The sequence below is a fragment of the Acinonyx jubatus genome, chromosome A1, assembly GCF_027475565.1.
Source record: "Acinonyx jubatus isolate Ajub_Pintada_27869175 chromosome A1, VMU_Ajub_asm_v1.0, whole genome shotgun sequence".
Classification (NCBI taxonomy): domain Eukaryota; kingdom Metazoa; phylum Chordata; class Mammalia; order Carnivora; family Felidae; genus Acinonyx; species Acinonyx jubatus.
In genome coordinates, this window is record NC_069380.1 from 113759345 (window position 1) to 113771599 (window position 12255).

Below are 12255 nucleotides of genomic sequence, written 5' to 3' on the forward strand. Positions count from 1 at the left end.
GAGCTTTTTGCTTCTCATGATGATGAACATGTGGGCTAATGTAAATGGCTGTAGAGTTTTTGTCTGATTTTTCAAAGTAACCTAGAGGTTATTTAAATATATGTATATGTAATACTATATACACATAAGTATATATGTGTGCACGTATATGTATATATATGTGTGTGCGTGTGTGTGTATTTTTTTTTTTTTAATACAAATATGGAGTCTAACAATGGAGTTCTTGTTCTCTGGACACAATTTTGAAAGGATATTCAGTGAAGTTATGACATTTTTACATCTTTTTACCATGGTTCTTGGTAAAGGGGCTTGATGAAAGTTGTAAAAAGACTTTGGGTATTGTCTCTGAGACTACAGTTTTAAAATCTAGTTCTCAGGTGAGAGGAGAGTCTTCTCTCTTAGGGTGGTGGTAGAGTCATTGGCCTCTGCCTTCAGGGTGATTGTTCGCAGATGCTCCTTTATGTTGGGTTTCTGGTGGGAGGTCCTGAGTTGGAGGCCATGTGCTAGGCTTTACTCTTAGGCCTCCATGTATAAAGGGATGGTGTATGTTAAGTTTCCAAACTTTGCATGATAGGATGCCTCATGGTACTTTCCTTTGGAAATTTCTTCCTCTTTAGTGTCCTCTTTGGATAGAGGAAAGGAGGCTCAACATCTGTCCCTAAAGAGTGTTTCCAAAACTTTGGCTAGTGTGGAGGAACTCATGCTAAGGAGGAGAAATGTTAGGAATAGCTGTGATTTTTCACCTCTCTTTCCCTTGGCTCTTTGTGAAAGACAATTTGTAGTACATTCTGTCTAAGGGAGATTTGAGTACCCAGCTGGTTAGATATATTTAAAGAAAGGAAAAAAATCACTTGAAACAGACCTTGAAGAAATCTATTATAAATTTGAGTGGGAACCTGAGAATGCTGTGGCATACAGGCAAAACTAATTAAAATAACTGATAAAGAAATGAGATGTAGCTTTACAAGGGATTTTCAAGATTTAAATGTATGACAATTAGGTTAATAAGCTTTTTTAACTCCATAAAGTATAGGAATTCAGTCCTTTGTGCAGTTTGAAACCACTATCACCTGTGCCCTCTAGTGCCTAGTGGATGAGTTTGACAATAAAATTTTGTGCTGTGGTTCCTTCCTGCCTCTGCCCTCGTTGCTGCTGAGATTCCTGGTGTGATCGCTGTCCTAGCTTCTCTGATTCTCTGATCCCCTCATCTCTGGATGAAAGGGGTGGCCTTATTTCTTCTTGCCTGTCTGATCCTACTGCACTGCTCTGGACCTGGAGAAGTAATAAGTGTATCCTGACAAGTATGGCAGCTCCTGGCAGTCAGTTCCTTGAGACCAGGGCCCTTTCTGCCCCCAGTGCTGCCCAGGCATAGCATCCTGTTCTGGGGGGTATTTATGCCAAGCAAGGGACACTAGTTGAAAATCTTGCCTTCCTTTTCCATATCCATATTTACTGAGCTGGTGTCTGGGATAGAATAGGTCATGTAGGGATCCTAGAGATCCCAGCATGATCAACTCCTGTGGACATCCCTCCCAGGAGTGGTGTGCAAGGTGCTGCTGGGATCTGTCTCCCACCAGTGGACCCCCAAGGTAAAGGCCAAGTTGCCATTTGCTGGGTAGAGGCAACCTTTTTGAAGCTGCCCAGGCTGTGGTGTGGTGGCAGTCTACTTTTGGGGAGAATGGGAGATGGCAGCCAACCTTAGGCCCTGTGATTCTCAAGGATAGCTGTTTGTCTATTTGCTAAGGCTTGTGACAGAGCAACTTGTTAATGTGTAACTGTTAGGTATTGTCATGGTAGCTTTTTAACTAGGCCTCCCACTCCCCACCTCCGACAATTCCCCACCTGCCCACACCCCACACCCGTTACTTTCTTCTTAGCTTAGTTTAACCTGTCTCTTAACGAAGACAGTCAATTAGCTGCCCTTTACTCAACTGGCACATTTGGCATTGTAGAGAACATGGTACAAAACAGATGTTCATTTAAGGTTTCTGTGTCTGTCACAAATGGCTTTTTCAAGTTTCACGTGTCAAAATTGATTGCCTACCAAGGGAAAGCTTAAAAAAAAAGACATTCACTTTGTACAGTATACACAATTTTAATAACAAAACTTTCCTGTACACTGCACTTTGTTACCACCCCCACCCCAGCCCCCAATATAATAGTATTTTCTTCCCAACCCAGTTGCCCACCTCCCAACCAAAAAAAAAAAAAAAAAAAAAAAGGCTCTTAAGGTAATTGAACACAATGTGTTTGGACTTTTAGTGTCCAGTCTCAGTGTTGATAAGAGGTTCATCAAACATTCCATATATCAGACTTGTTTTTAGTTTATCAAGGAAGAAGAATAGGTTAGTTGAAGGAGTAGCAGATGTTTCTAAATGTTTGTAATAGCTGGATGAAAGCTTAACAGCCATTTTCTATTTGTTTTTGGCCATATTCAAGCACTATGAGTTTGCCCTAGGTTAAGAACAGAAATATTTAATTATCTATGAATGACTTTATCATCCTTAGTTTTTTTCTAGTTGAAGCTCTTTAGCCAATAAGATCGGAAAATCATGGCCTAAAACAGACTTTTGAGACAGGTCTGTCACTGTATATCTCTGTTAGGAGCTAAGCTTCTAAAAATATTCTTTTAAAATTTCATATAGATATCCACATTTTAGGTAGAGAATGGGGCATTATACAGCCTTTTATTCCCTGATAACCTGTGTAGGAAGTATGCATTAAGAAAATGATATGCCTGTTTTGAATTTTAGGTTTTGGACCTAGCGATACAGAGGGCTCATTTTTATTGGAAAGATGGAGTCTAGCTCTTGGTGACTAGCATTAGAATAAGCAGATGGATTTTAATAATTAGTGGAGTTGGAAAGTTCAATCAATTCCATTCATTGAATCGGTATAGAAATTAACTTAGGCACATTAAGAAATTACATGTGTTAGTGCAGATTTTTGGCTTAAAAAATTAGTATCTTTGCTATTTGATGTTGGCAGTGGGTATTCTCTGAGTTGTGTGTGGATTTGCAAATTTATCGGCCCACTCTCATTTCAGAAGAGTGATTGAAATCGCTGGCAAGCTACAGAAATGAATATAAACGATTCCAAACAAGCTCTGGGTTACTAGGTGGGTACAGTATCATAGCCTTCTTAGCTTTTCTTTGTCCAGAGAGATTTAATTATTTTTCTGGTTCTTGATTAAATGATCATTTTCCTCTAACCTTGAAAGTGAAAAAAGGCCGGGGTTGGTGGGGGAGGAGGAGGTGCTGAAGAAGATAAGACTACACTGAAAAACAAAAGCCCTAACATTGTATTACCAGGATCTGCAGTGTAGCTGTGATGCTCTTCTACCCTAGCCAGTTGGTAAAGAGAACACAGATGACTAACAGTCTCATCTTCAAACCTGTGCTGATACTGAAACACAAATAGGCCAAAATTAAATGGAATCCTGCCTTCTACAGGCAATTGAAAAGGGAAGTTTGCACTTTAAATGGAAAAAGGAAAATGCTATCTGGCACTGTTACTTTTCTCTGAGAGCATTAGCAAAAAAATGGAGGGCAAAAAATTTTACAGTTTTCAACTGGAAAATATTCCTTTGTGGCTTTGCTATGCTGTTCGCCAGAATTAATGAATGGCTTGCTTTTCCAATTTACTTTTCTATATACATTAAGGATTTTGTCAATTGGTGGTCCATTTTACTAACTATAATCTTTAAGATTACTGTGGGAATTCTCAGCCAGTATTTCTCATTCTTCATAATTTCAGTTAATATTGGTTGTGGATGCAATGATGGAAAATACTCCATTGCTATCCTTCAGGGCTGGTGGAGTCTGTGTTCTGGGCCCAGTTGTATTGTGACAAAGCTGTGCCCTGACAAATGGCCATGGTTACCCTGATAAATGGGTTGGTAAATTTTAGCTCGTGGAGTTCTCATTTGTAATGGGGCTTCTGATCCAGCCCCTCCATGGGGAAGTAGTGAGTTGTGCTCTATGTTGTAAAATCAGCTTCTGTCTCTGCCCAGGCAGGCCCAGGCTGGTTTAACAAGAAATGAAATGCTCACCGCTCATGATCAGCTGGACACAGCTGGGCTGAGACTTTGCCAAACTAATCTATCCACCTTAAAAAATAGAGCACATTTTTACCTTAATAATTTGTGATCTCATCTGCTTTTTTACAAGACATGTTTTCTTTGAAATGTATTAAAGAAGACCCCTTTCTCTTAGTATTAAAGAAGAAAAAAATTATAATTAAATCTTGTGGGTTAAACTGTAGTCTTAGCATGTTTTCATTTCAATCCTGAGAGGAAAATATGCTCTGAATGATGGATATCATGTTAATGGTCATCTTAAGGAAAAGATAACCTTTTTTTTTTTTTTTTTTTAATGGTTGTTGTTTTCTCTAAGGATACATGCCTTTTTTCACATACATTAAATGTCAGTTGTAGAAATGCTCATTTTTTCAAAATTAAGTCAGTGGTCTAATTTAATGGGTTTTGCTACTGCATACATGGAGCCTCGTTTATGGAAAAATTATGTATGGATTGGTGACTTTCATCTAAATCCCAAATATGTCATAGTTTCTTTGTAGAAATCATAATCAAAGAAACAAAATACTTACGGCAGTTTTCTGCATGAAAAGTGTGGCATCATTATCATTTGTTAATTATGGAATGTATCTATTAACACTTTCTTTTTCAGCTGCAGGACCCAGGGCCTTGCCCTGTTTGATGCAGATTGTGTAGTTATCCTTTGCCTCACTCTTGGTTGCCTTTTTAACTTAAGCTAAACTGTTTCTGCGGGTCACATTTCAAAATGCTGCCTTTCTGTTTCATCCCTTCACATCCTTGTGGCTGCATAGGCATGTAGGGTATTCTCCCACGAGAAAGCTTGCCTCAGTAATGTTATTCCCTTCACTTAGAAGGAACTGCTCTTACAGTATGGATATGTATCTTTATTAAACAGTCAAATTTTAGCATATCATATTTAGAAAGTGATTTTTTTCTTGGTTCCATTGTACTGTATTCCAGTATATTCTGTTGCTAGCCGATTATTTTTAATTTGGCTTTTTGAGGTTTGAAGATTAGGAAAAGGCAGAAGAAAGAGGTTTAAACCCCTTTGTCAAGGCATCTTTGATCGTGGAGGGAGGGAGAGAATTGGTGTGTGTGCTTTCATACTACAGGGAGCAGGTCACAGGATTGTTAAATGGACTCAGTTTATCTCTTTTCTCTCCGAAATAATTTCTAAATCTTTTTTCACATATAAATGTAAATATAGGATTTAGTAAACGAATTAGTAAAATGATTTTTAGATTAGTTTAAAAATTGTCTAAGTGCCACAAAAATCAACATTTCCATTATAAGTCAAATTAGAGTTGTATAATGTGAAGTCAGTGTGATTATTTACTATTGATTTCATTGTAATGAGACCTTTTCACAATCACTTGGATTCATTGTTTAAATATACTAAAGAGTCACTCAGCTTATTAGAATTACATAAAGGGTTCTGATTTCATAATGTGGACTTTGATAGTGTCTACTAACCCAGGCAAAAACTCTGGAAGAAGAGTGTTTAATATTTACCAGTCTTCAGCATACATGAAATTCTACTTCCCACACTGGCAATAAATTGTAGATTTGAGTAAATACCAAATTGTCATAGACGAAAACTTTGCTAAGCCTCCTTTTAAGCAGCAAGCCAGTTGTGGTTCTTGGGATGGAGAGCAGTGATCTAACAAGTATTGATCCATATCTTTTTCTGCTCAGTAGCTTCTTTCCAAACTGTTTTCAGTAGAAAAAAATAGCATATGGAGACCTTAGTGTAAATGTTTACACATGATAGTATATAATAATTACATACATGAAATGTCTTATTTTGAAATAAGCATTTTTAGACTTTGCAACAAGAGTGCAAATTAATATGAGCTTTGCTTCATATAACACTTAAAATATGGGTTCATTAAAAAAAATTAAAAATACTTCAACACTTCAAAAACTTAAGTCTCCACTTGGTTTGGAAAATTAGGCTTAATGTCACCATTGGTAAAAATTAGGTATGTATTTATCCCCTACTATGTAAAATAGGTTACTTATCTGATGTAATTTTTGATGACGGGTAGATATTATACTTCACATTCTTTGTATGGCAGCTGCTGACACTTGCACTGTCCATAACCATTAATGATGATGAAGGGTCCTTCATGGGTGGGTTCATATTCATTATACGGTCCTTGGTCTGACATGTTTGACATATGGAGTCGTGTTTGGGATCGGAGCTGCCTGTGGTTCTGAATCATTGAGCACTGCCTAATTCTTCTTAAAGTGGGAGGGCAGCACTTCCTGGAGATGAACACTATAAAAATAATAAAAAAGAAAGAAAACAATAAAGCCATTGTTCCTGTAATTACCCGCTGAGTGAAGATGGCATTGTCTGGTTCGGGAAAGTGTTCCTCAGTAGTAACTGCTATGCCTGCAGTAGTTGGGATTTCTTTGTCTCCCACATGGTAACTTGATGAGCTTATTCTTTTTGTATATTCAGTGGTTGGATCCCTGTAAGTTGTAGCCATGGCAGTGACAGTGGTTGATAAATTCCAGCAGAGCTGAAATCCATGGACTGCATCTAGTATATCCTCTCCTTGGGTGTGGTCAGGACTGTGACATAGGATGGAATGTTCCCACCGACCTTGGAAACTGCCCAGCCAGGAGGCCAAAGCACATATTCGAGGGCTGCATTCCCACAGATTGCCAGAGAGGCCAACAGTTGTGAGGGATCTCAGGGAGTTTAAGATCTTGGAATCAAGGCTATTTAACTTGTTGTTATCCATGAGGAGAATTTTAAGATTAGGCATCGTGTCAAACACTGTCAGGTCGATGGCTTTGATTTCGTTTCCAGTCAGGTCTAGCTTTTCTAAAGTGCCCCAGGTCCACTCCATCCCACATGTCAAGTTGCTAATTTTGTTCCATTGTAAGAAGAGTGTGTGCAGACTGCTTAGCCGTAGGAAATGAGCAAAATTAATCTTCGTCAGCTGGTTGTGCTCTAGGTGAAGCTCTCTCAGTTTGATTAATCCTGCAAATCCATTGCGAGCCAAACTTCGCAAACGGTTTGTGCTCAAATCCAGAAACTCCAGACTACGACAGTCCCAGAATAGGCGTACTGGGATAGTCCGCAGGGAGTTGGACCGTAAATGCAAGGTCTGCAGTTTCCGAAGGCCATAGAAGAGCTCTGGGTGCAGAGATGACAGCTGATTAAAAGACAGGTCCAAATTTTGCAGGTTAATCAGTTGAGTAAAAGTTGTGTTTGGTAAATAAAATATTTTGTTGGAACTTAAGATTAATTCCTTAAGTTTATATAGTCCTTGAAAAGCATCTTCTTTTACTGTTGAAATTTGATTGTGGTCTAAGTGGAGCCAGGTAAGTTGACTGAAGCTGGCAAATTGATCCCTTTCGAGCTCTGTGATGTGATTGTGCCTCAGGGACAGGCCCAGAGAGCCCTTGTCTGTGGCGTTTGGCACTGAGCGGAAGCCCTGAGAGTCGCAGTAGAAGAGCAGCTTCTCGCAGCGGCATTTGGGTGGACACGCCATACCCAGGGCAGGCAGCATTTTTAAAACCATACTCATTGCATATATTGCTGCCAGCATAGGGGCCCCTAATGGCCACTTGAAATGTAAGCCTGCAGAATATAATTTAAGGAAAACAAGAAGATAGGATATTTTTCAGCAGAATGTATGAGCTCTTAAAAAAAACAACATAACATTATGGCGAAAGATTTCACTGCATATAACTTATTTTTCATTTGCTGCAGAAAAACTAACCTTGTTAGTATGACTAGAACACAACTTAAACCATTAAGAAAAAAGATAAAGAATATTCTGTCATTAGCAGTATAGGCTTTTACCTAAACCTCAAAACCCCGAAATTTGACAGTGATCTCCCTCATAAAATGTGAATTTGGTGGCTTATTTTAGAAAGCATGATTCCTTGCTGACTGTATAAGACACATAAATGCATGGACTTACCCATTCTTCTGAGCACATTGGAGGCTGCATTCAGTCGCGGTTGTTAGACTCAACGCAGTGAGTCTGTAAAAGGCTCTAACATGCAGGAGCCTTTGACCAGTTTCCTGTTTTCTGTGTCCCAGGCTTTCTGAGTAAAATCATCCAGCAGGGTGAGTTATTTTTTCCTTAGGATATTCCTCTCGAAAGCATTGGTTTCATTTTCTCTGTCTTCTCTGATTCCTCAATCAGTTTTGAATGTAAGTTATTAAATTTTGTCCTCCTTTAACTGCTCAGCTGGTTAATCAAAGCTTCAGTCTCTCCTTTCCGCAGCCGTTAGTTCTCTCGGTCTTAACTTGTTGATGGCAGATGGGCGGCTTGTTGCAGAGAAGAGCTCCTGGAGCAGCATGAGTGCATTTACTGAAAAGCTTTTCCGAGAAACGGCACAAGAATGGAATTGCTTATGTGCTGCGACCACACAGAACTGTATATAGGCTGACGTCACCGGGTGACGTGTCTTTTGTTTGGGTTTTCCAGAAGCTTTACTGTTATAAAGCACCGTGCTTTTAACAGTATCGGGGTCGTTGTAAGACCCCTTGATTATAATAAAGCGAGAAAGAGAGCTCCTGACTTAAAAAACATGGTATTCCTGCAGTGTATGAAGCAGCAGTGAGGTTGTAATAAAGGCTGCATTCAGGAAGACCCATCTGAACAGTGAGTTGGGATAGCAGAGTGATGATTTTTAATGCTTGGAAGAACCAGTGTTAGACTGCCGATTCTGCAGAGAAGAGATCATCTAAATGGGCAGGAGCCTGCACGATTTATGAAGTGCAGATTTAACGCCAGCCTATGCAAGGTAGTGCCTGCTGCTCTGGTAGTTTGGAAAGCTACTCAGTCACCTTGTTGTCATGCTTGGTTAAAATGGAAGTATGACTGTGATTTGCTTTACGTGTGTTGGAAAACTACCCAGGTGGGCTTGGCTTCTTTGTCATTAAGAGCTTAACATCATAAACTAAGAATAAAGGGGGAAGGGAAGAGAAAAAGCTTACAAAACTAAGTATTTGGTTAGTTTGCTGGTTGAGAATTTAAGGGGAACTTGAATTAAAAAGATGGTCCTTTTCTGTCTCGTGTTACAACGTTTTAATCACAGTGCTGATTGAAAAATAATGCTGATTTGATCCTTACATGTCTTACTAGGAGAAAAGGTTAGGGTGATACTGTCATTTAATACTGTATGCCCTAAACATTAACAATGGAACAGAAGTGATTTAGGACAAGTGATAGAGCCTGGTTGGATTCTGGTACAATCCAACCTCAGAATCTCACCTACTCCTTCACCTGAAAGCCTCAGCTAATGCTGAGCATGATTGGGGCATTGGGGCACCCAGATAACAGAGCATTTGCATACTTAAGAGCTTCTGCTGGCACACCTAAGAACTGACTTTGAGTTGCACACTAACTGTTGGAATCTCTGGTGAATACAGAAGGTCACTCATACTTTGGACTAGGATTTTTGCTTTGGCTGTTATTACTTGACCTGATGGTGTCTTCTCCCCATTGAATAGTGTCATCACTGTTCAGAACTTGGTTTTGAAAATTAAAGAACCATGATTAGTATAAATGTGAAGGATTTTTCTAGCATTAGTGAGAGTCCTATATTCAGGCCTGACAAACGTAATGCCTTTTACACATCGGACCTTATTAATTTGGCCTTCCATGGCAATTTCTGTCATAACCATTGGTGCTTAACCTTCATGGGTCTTGTCTTAGAACTGGAGGCAAAAATCTCAAAACTACCCTTGGTGTCTGTGAAACCAGAACATCACTGACCTGTGGGCTTCCAGGGGCTTCATCCCATTGGGCAAGAAGTCATTGTCTTAAGAGGCATAGTTTCTATGTAGAAGGGTGCTACTGGAGTGAGGATTGGAAGAATCCAAGGTCCTTTATTCTGAGCGCTGTGTAAAGGTGCTGTGAAAACAGCAGCACATGCTGGTGGATAGTCTGAATTCTCCTAGAAGCAGACCCCAAGAAGGATTAGAATTATTAGAGTTTTGGGATGCCTGGGTGGCTCAGTTGGTTGAGCCTCCGACTCTTGGTTTCAGCTCAGGTCATGATTTCACGGTTCATGGGTTCAAGCCTTGTGTTGGGCTTTGAGCTGACAGTGTGGAGTCTGTTTAGGATTCTCTTTCTACCCTCCACGTTCTCTCTCTCAAAAACAAACAAACAAACTCTTAAAACCTTAATATTTCTCCATCTCCATCTCCTTTTTTTTTTTTTTTTTTTTTAAATTTGTAAAGTTCCTGGGAAGTACAAAAGGAAAGAGAAGACCATATGAATACTCTGAAGGCCAGTGGCGTCTTCAGACCACAGGGCAAGTCTGACACCTCTGAAAGGAGAGAGGAAGGAAAGATTTGACAGATAGTCTTAGACTGCAGTGCATCCCTAGGCCAGAGAGAAGCTTCCAAGCCAAAGTTGCCCATGAATGGAACCCCACATTCCTTGGAACAGGCCTGCACTAGTACTCCCACCTTTTTCCTACATGCTGGTTAAGGAATGAAGGGAGGGAGAGGTCCTCAAGGATGCCACTTGCCACATTGACCATCTTTTCCATAGTCTTGTCTGTCTGTAGGCAGGTAATTCTTTACCTGGTTCTACAGACTATTTGCAGAATTCTGTTGCTTGTGCATTTTTCTGTGAATAAGATTTAACCAGTCTCTTAAAGGGTCTGTGATCCTAGGTTACAGAATTTCTGTTCCATAGGAACTTTCTTCCAGAACACCTAAGGAGGGGAGTCTGATAAGAGTAGTCTCTTAATTTCTTTTTAAAGGAAAACAAGCCCTTGGATATTATAAATGCCTTACTGAAGTCAGCTACTCTCTGATGGAAAACAAAAACAAAAACAAAAACCTTTGCCAGGCCGTAGGAACTGGATTAAATTCTTCCGTGAAGTAACCACTTTACTTCCATGTGGAGAAAAGCATTAAAGTCAATTGGATTTGAGCAACCACAATTGGGATTGAGTTGCATATGATAATTTAGAAGGAAAAGCATCTGCTTCCCCTTAGACTCTTGGTTCCTTTCTCCTCTCTAGTCTGCTTGCCTACCTCTTATATATTAACAAATGGAAAATGCTTAAATTACATTATCCCAGCACTATTATACCAGATTTGTGGGCAAGGAAAATTGCTCAGAGAAGCACCTGTGCAATCAAGAGTAATTATTTTTTGATGCATCTGGAGAAGTGTGCAGTATTGCACCGCAGAAGTAAGCAGTAATACAGTATCACAGGACCCAGAGAACTTGCTCACTTGCCTTCTCTTTGGATTCAGAAGGTTCAGTCTTTGGAACCAAAGAAGATACAGTGTTTGTCTTAAAAGTTGGTGGAGTACATAGTTCCCATTGGTGGAATTTTGTATCATTTTTTAAAATCTTTATCTTTCTTTAGCTAAAAGGACTAAACAGAGACCCATGTTCTTTCTGAATTAAACGTTGTTTGTTTTTGGTTTCATTTTAGAACAGTTTTACTCTCCACACATATGCCTTTGACTTAATTAAAGTGGCAGTACAACCTCTGCAAAGTACTAACCATAGCTGTTTAAATTTTCACTGCTTTAGTTATTGTTCATGACAAGGCAAAGGAGAAGTAAAATCTAACTTGTCTCTTCTCTTTGTGAATGGTTTTAAGCAAACTGAGTGAATCAAGTGGTAGGGCTTAGGTGCTGTAGTTACATGCATGAAAGCTACTCTACATGAAAGTTTGTTTTTAATATGAATTACTGATTAGAGAGAATTATTTCTCAGCTTGGAGAAGCAGATGTACAGATATATACATGGAGTTTTGTGTTCTTTTGTAGGAGAGTGGAAGCTTAATTTTGCATTATGCTAAAAAGTGAAATGTTTTTTAAATCATGCCCAAATCCAAAAATTGTATGTAATAACTCTAGCACCCGTGGTGTTGCACAAAAGGTGCCCTGGAGAAGTAATGTTAAAATAAATCTTCTTGTTACCAGTCTTGATTGATAACTTGGAGAAACTCTTCATGTTTATCAAAAAGTAATAGTCACTTTTAGGGTGGAGGTCCTGGATTTTGTGGGTCTCAGTATGTCCCCTTGTAAGAACCTTTCAGGGTTCTTATTTGGCCGCCTCATATTTGGGCCTACCTTAGAGTAAGTGGGTTTTACTAGCCTTCTTTTGGAGAGATGGAGGAAGGAAGATGAGAGAAGACTATGGTAAATCCTAGAGTTGTTCACTGCTTTCAAACCGTGTATATTTGAAGGC

At 39.3% G+C, this 12255-nt stretch overlaps 2 protein-coding genes across 3 annotated transcripts in view; one reads left to right on the top strand and one right to left on the bottom strand.

Annotated features, from left to right (window-relative positions):
* The window catches only part of CTNNA1 (catenin alpha 1), a 177044-nt gene that overhangs the window by 111163 nt on the left and 53626 nt on the right, over positions 1 to 12255 (top strand). The gene's annotated exons all lie outside the window — the stretch shown is intronic.
* On the bottom strand, positions 4317 to 9100 carry LRRTM2 (leucine rich repeat transmembrane neuronal 2). Its single transcript, XM_015064270.3, has 2 exons — positions 8002 to 9100; positions 4317 to 7655 (listed from the first exon to the last, which is right to left on the bottom strand). Exons 1-2 carry the CDS (start codon positions 8003 to 8005, stop codon positions 6109 to 6111), a joined length of 1551 nt encoding a protein of 516 aa, XP_014919756.1. The 5' UTR covers positions 8006 to 9100; the 3' UTR covers positions 4317 to 6108.